General features: G+C 54.6%; 1 protein-coding gene across 2 annotated transcripts in view; it reads left to right on the top strand.

The window, feature by feature from the left end:
• Positions 1–9,237, top strand: part of LOC119367584 — a 53,249-nt gene extending 44,012 nt beyond the window's left edge. The window contains exons 6-7 of one of the 2 annotated variants that reach the window (XM_037633062.1): positions 8,946–8,990; positions 9,107–9,237. In XM_037633062.1, the coding sequence (XP_037488959.1) occupies positions 8,946–8,990; positions 9,107–9,115 (54 nt within the window). In that variant the 3' untranslated portion in view covers positions 9,116–9,237. Of the gene's footprint in view, positions 1–8,945 lie in introns of both variants that reach the window. The other variant, XM_037633061.1, reaches the window with a different exon arrangement.
• The last annotated feature ends 504 nt before the right edge of the window (positions 9,238–9,741 follow it).

Raw genomic sequence — 9,741 nt, 5'->3', positions numbered from 1 at the left:
GTTTCAAACTGCTGTGTGCTACGGTAGTTGAACCCATTTCCTCTGCATGACCTGTCATTGCCACAGTAACTAGATGAAACCCACTAGCATGTGTAGGAGTTGTTTGAGCCATATGTATGTGTTGTTCCTGCCTTGCTATGCCTGCTATGCTTAGAGTCGTGTCAGGTCTGGTTCATCTGGGTGATGGGCTAGAGTGAAATGTTTATGTCGGTAATGAGAGTGGTGTGGTGAACACGATTTGGTAAAGGTATCGATGAGAGGCCATGTAGGAGTACATGGTGGGTTGTTTCATTGAAGCCGACCTTAAGCACTGAGATCTGTATGCGTGATTTAAGATACAGCTACTACCATGCATTGGGCCCTGAAATATGACCCCGCTCGACTTCTTATTCACCCTAGCTCTCTGTCCAGGAGTTGCAAGTAGTTTCTGGTGTTTGTAGCCTACTAGAGGCCGTGGACAGCGCTGACCGTAGGGGTGGGCTGTGATGCGGTAGGTACGTGGCACGGTGTACCGAATACCCATTAGGTATCTCGGGAACCCTGTTCACATCGTTCGGGGCCGTATGGGAAACCCCGGCCGGACTCCCTGCGGATGGAACCTGAATAGGCGATAAACCTGGACTAGAGGCTTAAGTGTTTAGGTAGGTCGTGGTCTACACCCACGTCGGCTTTCGCTTGAAGTCTGCCGAGCACATGTCGTGTGCAGACGCTAAGTGGTGGAAACATGTATGAAGAAGTACACCCCTGCAGGGTTATCATAATCTATTCGAATAGCCGCGTCCGCGGTAAAGGACTACTTGGTTGCCTATACAGTTCATAGACAAGTAAATGGAAACTGTTAAAAGCCTCAAGATAAGTGTGAGTGCCGAGGATGGCTCTTCCGTAGGAAGACGGAGGTGGATCCTCGGTAGTGTATTGAAGTGGTGAGTAGTGGACTCATGTGCGCAAAACCATTTCAAGTTGGAGTATCGTAGGATAGTCTAGCCAAGAGTCAAAGCTGGCTTGCTGCAATAACTCCACCAACCCTTCTTGATAATATGCATGTATGTAGGATCTGATGTAAGTCTTGCTGAGTACCTTTGTACTCATGTTGCTATAATTTACATTTTTACAGAAGACGCTGCAACCCCTTCTGATGGGTTCTATGTAGACGTTGACATCAACGAGTAGGCTAAAGACCCAGGTGGTGACCCTGAGCTTGTGAAGGACCACGTAGTATAGCTAGGCTTTCCGAGCCTCTTTTATTTTATTAGTTGTCTGTACTCAGACAAGTTACCTCCGCTGCTGGTTTGTATGACTGTATGACTTGTATGTTGGGTCGTGAGACCCGTACCTGTGTGTATGTTATGTATGGCTCCCTGAGCCTTAAATAAAGTACTTGTATCGTAGAGTCATGTTGTGATGCTTCGTTGTATTTGCACATATCGAGCATATTGTGTGTATGATTGAAATGCTTGGTGTGTGTGGGATCTGACTATCTAGTTGTTTATCTTTAGTAGCCTCTCTTACCGGGAAATGTCTCCTAGTGTTGCCGCTGAGCCATGGTAGCTTGCTACTGCTCTGGAACACTTAGGCTGGCCGGCATGTGTCCTTCTTCGTTCCTGTGTCTGTCCCTTCGGGGAAATGTCACGCTTTGAGTACCGGAGTCCTGTTAGCCCGCTACAGCCCGGTTTACCGGAGTCCTGCTAGCCCAGTGCTACAGCCCGGACCCACTTGCTGATGACCGACACGTTCGAAGCTGGGTCATGGAATCCTGTCCCTGTAAGTCTGTGCCACTTTGGGTTTACGACTAGTCATGTCAGCCCGGGCTCTTTATCATATGGATGCTAGCGACACTATCATATACGTGAGCCAAAAGGCGCAAACGGTCCCGGGAAAAGGTAAGGCGACACCCGTGGAGATACCGTGCGTGAGGCCGCAAAGTGATATGAGGTGTTACCGGCTAGATCGATGTGACATCGAGTCGGGGTCCTGACAGGCGCCCACGCGATCCGTAGATTGATCTTGATTGTCTTCCCTTATCCTCCAATATATCTCGCAAGTCCGGAGCGTTCCCCTGTGGCTTTGTGCTTTTCGAGCGATGCCGGGGTACGGTTTTAGTGTAGGGCTTAGAGGCCTCTCTGTCGCGGCCACGGGGTGGTCGGTCAGCCGTATTGTGCGCTGGTGATGCAGGTCTATATGCCTCCTCCTCTAATCGGGGGAGCAGCTTGCGTTTGGGGTAGCTTTTGGAGGGGCATTCGAGTTCATGCTCTTCAGCCGCAAGGACTTCAGTCCATCTATCGGCTAGCAGATCTTGATCAGCTCTAAGATGTTGCTAGTTTTTCTTGAGGCTGCTTGCCGTGGCCATAAGCCTGCGTTTAAAACACTCTTGTTCGACGGGATCCTCAGGCACGACGAATTCGTCGTTGTCGAGGCTTGCCTCGTCTCCAGAGGGAGGCATGTAATTATCATCCTCTACCTCTTCGTCTGCCGCTCTCTCATGAGGGCTGGCTTCTCCGTCCTCCTGTGCTGAATCTTGCTAGAGGGGGTTGTCTTCGGCACTGTCTGGGGTGTTATTATCTCCGGTGCCGGAATCCCCATTCTTGCTATGGCGGGATTTAGAACGGCGCCGCTGACGCCGGCGCTTAGGCTGTTTCTTGGAGGGGTCTTCCCCCGCTGTTCCCTCGCCATTCCCATCCTTTGGGATATCCACCATGTATATGTCATATGATGAGGTGGCTTTCTAGTGCCCAGTAGGCGCTGGTTCTTCGTCGTCTCCAGCATCGTCGTCCATACCGTCGATGTCTTCGGAGTCGAAGTCTAGCATGTCGGTTAGATCGTCGACAGTGGCTACTAAGTGGGTGGTGGGTGGGCTTTGAATTTCTTCGTCGTCCGCATCCCAACCGTCCTGACCGCAGTTCGGCCAGGGCTCTCCTGATAACGAGAGATACTTTAGCGAATTCAGGATGTCGCTGAAAGGTGAGTGTTGAAAGATGTCCGCAGCGGTGAACTCCATGATCGGCGCCCAATCGGATTCGATTGGAGGGGGCGCGGGAGGTTCGGAGTCCGGCGAGGAGTCCGGAACCTCGGAGTCATGAGTTTCACAAGGGACAAGGTCAGTATTCGGCTCCATCGCCATAGAGGTTGCAGGCCCCGAGGCGGTGTCTAGCCACCCGCCCTCGATCTGCGCAGCCGGCTCCGAATTAAGGGTCAGAGCGGACTCTGTGCGGCCTCCAGGGCACTGTCCGGCAGTGGAGCTAAATCATGCCCATCGTGACAGTGCGGCGCGCTCGGCTATGGCTTGAATCCATCGAAGATCAAGTCTCCACGGATGTCAGCCCTGAAGTTTAGACTTCCAAATCTGACCTGACGGCCAGGGGCGTAGCTTTCGATCTGCTCCAGATGGCCAAGCGAATTGGCCCGCATTGCAAAGCCGCCGAATACGAAGATCTGTCCGGGGAGAAAAGTCTCACCCTGGACTGCGTCGTTGTTGTTGATGATCGAAGGAGCCATCGAGCCTATCGGTGACGACACAGAGGAACTCTCAATGAAAGCATCAATGTTGGTGTCAAAACCGGCGGATCTCGGGTAGGGGGTCCCGAACTGTGCGTCTAGGCGGATGGTAACAGGAGACAAGGGACACGATGTTTTTACCCAGGTTCGGGCCCTCTCGATGGAGGTAAAACCCTACTCCTGCTTGATTGATATTGATGATATGGGTAGTACAAGAGTGGATCTACCACGATATCAAGGAGGCTAAACCCCTAGAAGCTAGCCTATGGTATGATTGTTGTCCTGTCCTATGGACTACAACCCTCCAGTTTATATAGACACGGGAGAGGGCTAGGGTTACACAGAGTCGGTTACAATGGTAGGAGATCTACATATCCGTATCGCCAAGCTTGCCTTCCACGCCAAGGAACGTCCCATCCGGACGCGGGACGGAGTCTTCAATCTTGTATCTTCATAGTCTTGGAGTCCGGCCGATGATGATAGTTCGGCTATCCGGACACCCCCTAGTCTGGGACTCCCTCACCGGCTCTCGGCCAGATGGGCCGTCTGCGTCTCCAGCTCCCAAACCTTGGAGTTGTAGGCGGTCGCGCGGAGATTATGATAGTCCTGCAGAAAAGACACTAGATGAAGTCAGCAGTCGACAAATTGCAAGTTAAAGTTTCGACCCGCCTGCTCACCAGCTGGCCCGGAACTTGGTGACCACACCCAGTGGGTGCGCTTGCACGCCCCCACAAGAGAAGCAAGAGGACCATCCGAAGAAGAAACCCAAAGACAACTTACCCGGATGGCGGTGCGCGACTCCAAGTAAGCCTCGTTGCAGCGCTTGAGCGCCTCCGCCTCTGCCCGGAGCTTGGCCTAGACGACAAGAGATGCCTGGTTCAAGGCGCCAGTCCCGCCCCCGTGTATCCAACCCACGGGCGCGCTGGTCGCCTCAGTATCGGGGGCCGACGAGCTCGTGGCGCCGATCTCCTGCGGCCGCGGTGCTGAGGCCACCTTCTCCAGATAGCGGCGCGTGGGGATGCGGACCGAAGGAACAAGGACCGTTACCACCGTATTTTCGACCGGCGGCACCGGAGGCGCCACTGGCTACTCGCACTGCGGCTCGCTGGCTGGCGGAGGCGGCGGGGGCGGGGGCGGCGACACGAAGACATCCGGCATGGCTATGTCGCTGCTCCCCTGCTCCCGGATCGGGAAGTCACCACCAGCTCCTCCGGCCGTCGCCTCGAATTCAGGCGGAGGCGGCGCAGTGTTCAGGGGCGCCACGAGCAGCGGCTCTTGGCGGCGTACGGCCTCCGCGAGCCACTCCTTCTCCACGGCCTGGGCCTCCGCCTGCGCCAGTGCCCTTTCAGCAGACGCAGCGGACAAGGCCGCCTGCTCCCTGGCCAGGCGGTCAGCCTCTTCCTCGCGCGCCTCCCACGCGTTCCGCTCTATCGCCTCCCGGAGGTTGGCGGTCGGGTCGATGCGCCAACTGGTCGAGGAGGTCGCCACCGACCTGAGGACCGAGCCGGCGCCCGACTTCTCAAGGGTTAGCGGGGCCCTGAAACAAGGAGACAAGTCGGAAGGCTTTCACGCTAGATTGACGAAAAGACAAGGAGAAAGGGAAGGATACTTACGTCGACACCATAACAGGCACCTTCGGCTGCCTCTGATATTGGGCCATCTTGGCCGCGGTTTCTTTCCGCCTGGTCACCGCGGCCGGGTTCTTGGGCTTCTTTGGAGCGCTGCCGAACAGGGTCAAGCCCTGTTTCTGCTTGCGCTTGCCGCCTGGAGTGGGCGGTCCAGAAGAGGGGCCGGCGCCAGTGGTGGCGGAGCTCCGGGCGGGGCACGGCTCGTCTTCGTCTTCGTCGTCGTCAGGCCAAGTCTCTACGCCGCCGCCTCCCTCGGAGCCGCCTGCTCCACTACCTCCGTCAGCCCTGCCACCGCCGCTTGTCGCATCGTCAGCCAGGGCGGCCGCCCCCAAGTCAGGGTCGTCCAAATCGCTCTCCGCCCTGTCCCCCTGGAGGGCATCACCCGGCCCCAGGAGGGCGGCCGTTGCCTCGGACATGTAAATCTGCAACCAAGAAAGGGCGGCGTCATAAAAAGAAACGAAGCTGAAGGAAACAGTTCAAAGGACAAAAAGAAGAAACTTACAGCGGGAGGAGGGTTGTGGCGAGAGTATGGCCGCTTCCCGTACCGCCACTCCTTCTCTGACATTTTGAGGTCGGAGATCTCGTTTACCATCCGCGAAACTTCAGCGCGCAGCATCCCTTTCGTGTACAGCCGTCACGGATCGCGGTGTCCGCCCATCTGGAAGATCGGATGAGGGCGGCTCTGGAGCGGGAGGACCCGGCGCTCGACAAAGGCGACGAGGAGGTCGGAGGCCACGAGGCCCTCCGACTCCTGGAGCACTCAGAGTCGGCCGATGGCGGCCGCCGCGTTTGCCGACACCGGCTTCAGTTTGTACTTCCAGGAAGTGCGAGCTCCGGTGGGGGGCCGGCCTCGTAGGCCGGCAGGTTGAGGAAGTCGGCAGCTGGGTCCATGTTCTCGACGTAGAAGTAAGACTGCTGCCACATCTTCATCGACTGCGCCAGCTTGATGACGGGGAAGGCGTTCCGCTTTGCCGGCCGACGCACGGCGACAAAGCCCCCGCACTCGGCTGCCGTCTCCTTGGCGGAGGTGCCGAGCTTCCCATAAAAGAATGCTCCCCACAACTCGATTGTGGGGAAGATGCCGAGGTAGCCCTCGCATGCCGTTACGAAGGCGGAGAGCAGAGTCACGTCGTTGGGCGTGAGGTGGTGAGGCTGAAGGTTGTAAAAGTTGAGGAAAGAGCGGAAGAAGTCGCTCACCAGAAGGCCGAAGCCGCGGAGGAAATGCGAGCGGAAGACGACCCGCTCGCCTTCCTGCGGCACCGGCGAGATCTCCGTCTCCGGCGGCACCCGCGCCTTGACAAAGGCCGCGCTGGGCATCCGGCTCGTGTCGCGGAGGAAGGAGATGTGATCCTCGATCACGGTCGATCCATCCCAGTCGCCCATGGCTCTGGTTGGCGGCGCGGGGAGGAGAAACGTGTCAGCGGCGGGCAACGACGGCGGCACTACGGCAGCATCAACAATGGAAGAAGAAGAAGAAGAAGAGTGGGAGGGGGCGCGTGAGCTTGCCGCACCTCTCCCCCCTCCCTACTTATAGCGCCCGGGCTATGAAGCCGAGGGGGCGGGACGTGGGGTCGTGGGATTAACTGCGCCCATGTCCCCACGACCCCCCGTTTCCCACGCACATTCACCACACCGTAAATAATCGTGGGGAATGGCAACCATCCCCTTCGGCGCAGTGGATCCGCCCGGTTGCCGAGGCACGGTAGTGGCAGGCCCGGTCCAGTGTCACGTCCCATCCAGAACGTGGGGCGGCAGGCTGACCAGGCTGACGTGCGCCGCGTGGAGCGTCCGTGGCGGGCGGTGGCCTGGGAAGCTTAGCAGGCACGCCACCTACCTCCCGCCTTGAAGTTCAAAAACCTATCGTACAGGCTCCGCCTGGAAGAAGTCGGCCTCGGCAGTCGGCTGGCCGCATGGCGGGCCGGCACCTTCCCGGAGCCCAGTGAGGGAGGAAGCCGCTGAGGCTTCGCAGCCCCTCGACCGTGGTGCCTCACCGGCTTCGGGGACTACTGTCAGAGTAATGGGCCACGGGTAGGCTCACCCGAGTCCCTGGTTTTATCAAGACTTTGGGCCAGCTCCGCCTGGCTGGACCCCGAGCTGTGGCTCCACCCTCTGGGGCCGGCTGGCTTAGCGGCCGGCTGCCAGAGGGCGGCCGACCCAAGTCTACGGCGCTCCGGGTGACCGGCTCCTGGCGCCCGCCTTCCAGAGAGGGCGGCAACGGGCAGGCGGCCACCTCACGACTATGGTGCGGCCGAGCCCCCATCAAGAGTACAAGTCAAAGCATGGCTACAGTGAAGCACGTCGCCTCCCACGCTCGAGATGGGTGTGGCAACAGTGCTCCGTACAGACGGAGATCTCCGCACGACGGAGCACTGTGCCGAATTTACCCTAACATCGCTCCGGGCAGGCAGAGCCCTGTTCCCCACGACGGCCTGTCCGGACGGCCTGCTAGAGGCGGGCCCTATCGGGCAGTGACCCTAAGGAAGATGGCGGAAGCTCGACCAGGCGGATTCGAGAGGGGCCGGCCTCCAGCAGGTGGCCGTCCCTTGTCCTGAAGTGATAACACCATTAAGCTGATAAGACCAGGTGTGGCTACAGTGGCCTCCCGCCAGGCGGCGGGACTGTAGCCACGCTAAGATGACCAAGCCCCCATCACCAACGACACGGCTACAGTAAGCAGCCACCAACTAGTCGGCGGGGCCCAACAGGCGGCGGGCCCCAGCGGTCGGCGGAGAAGCCGGAGGCTGGGGACACTGACAGACGGGTCCAGCAGCCGTCCAGATTACCATTGTGCCCCTGGGGGTAGGCCTATATAAACCCCCCAGGCCACCCATGCAAAGGGTTCCTACTCCATTAGAACTAGCCAGTCCCCTAGAGCAGGAAGAGAGCTAGCCTTGCCTCCTTCTGCCTCTAGCACACAGCTCAAGGAGCACCATTGTATCACTTGTGCCTTAGTGATCATGCGGAGACCCCGCAGAGCAGGACTAGGGGTGTTATCTCCTAGGAGAGCCCCAAACCTGGGTAAAGTACGCCGGCGTTCGTGTCCACGCCTTATCCCGCTTCCAGGCACCGGCGATGTTCTACTCGCTCCCACCATGATAAGCCATCCATTGGCATATGTCGCACCCAACCCCCGACAAACAGAGACAGATTACAATGATAATTTTCTCAAAAGAAAATGTTGAATTGCAATCCTAAATCAATTCTCTGTTTATGATTACTTGTGTATTATTCTGGTTCTTGTTCCATTATAGTGCATTCTTCCATAGCATAAGGAATGCTTTTTTTTATCATTTATATATATACTCTGTTATTTTTAATCATGACCTATGATGGATGACTTGTAGTATATCTTCGTCGGTTCTTTCGAAGTGGATGGGAGAAAGTGAAAACTGGTCACGAACATCATTTGGAAGAATGTTGGACTCAGACATAATGGTCCCTGATCTAACATGGAGTAAAGGGAACCCATTTACGGATTTAATTTTTCCGCGGTTAGACCGACGTGTTCTCATGTAATTCTCAATGTATGCTGGATTGTCTCTTTCTATCTTTATGGAATGACATGCAATTCTCTTGTGCATTCGGGAAAAAAATTGGGCAACCTTTAAATTCTGATGAAGCCTTTGATACTTCTTCTTTTATCTTGTAAATTTCTTTTTACAGTGTTAACGCACGACTTAACTATTATTATGGTTTTCCACCGCCATTTTGTTTGTTAGTTATACATGTTGGGACTGTTCATTTTTGTATTAGCCATTTTCAGTTCCTCACATTTGATTTCCGTTGAAGTTATTTTTACTGATCAACATGTTGTTATTTCTGCAGATGACACTTCAATCTTCTTTATATTCAAGTGCAGAAAGATTTCAGGTTGTGTCCTCTTTTTTTTGTTGGCACTATCGGGTCACGCCCTCTTGCAATGCAAGATTATCCATATTTTGAAGTCATTTTTATGCTGATGTCATTATATTTTTTCAAATAGATAGATGCCATGAGTAAACACTTGTTGAGTTGCGGGCTGGTATTGTTGAATTAGAGGCTGCTACTGACTACCAATATTGTAAAGATACTGATATGATGTGTTCCATACTGAGAATCACGAGAAGATTTTTATTGAGCTTGAGTGAGTAACTGTATCTACTTATTTTGTTAACCACCTTCGTAGTGTATGCTATATTTAGGTTGTGGACTTATTGATCCCTTAGGGTTGCTTGTAAATGCATGTAGAATAGATTGCTAGGAGCAGTTCACTAAACAATCTTGCAGAACGAATTGCATCTTAATGTGACTTGACTGAGTACCATTTTAGCTTGTAGTATATGTCAACACATATAGATTCATAGGGCTTGCAAAAAGCATATTAGATCTGAGTATGGGATTAGCTTCAGCATATAGAGTAGCAAGGAGCGACAAATGTTTACAGGGTAGATATCGTGCATAGAAGAAACCTAAGGAGCATGGTTACTATCATGTGCAAAAACTCTTTGATTGAGATAGCAACAGTAGCAAGGTGAATTGCAATGTATGAATATATTGTTGTTAGTCTATTAGTTTGACTTTGTGTAGATGGCATGGTATTTGGAAAGTAAAACTCTTTCCGCTTTTTTGCAGCAAGGCTGGT

This window comes from Triticum dicoccoides, chromosome 2B, assembly GCF_002162155.2.
Source record: "Triticum dicoccoides isolate Atlit2015 ecotype Zavitan chromosome 2B, WEW_v2.0, whole genome shotgun sequence".
Classification (NCBI taxonomy): Eukaryota; Viridiplantae; Streptophyta; class Magnoliopsida; order Poales; family Poaceae; genus Triticum; species Triticum dicoccoides.
This window is presented reverse-complemented; position numbering and strand designations above follow the sequence as displayed.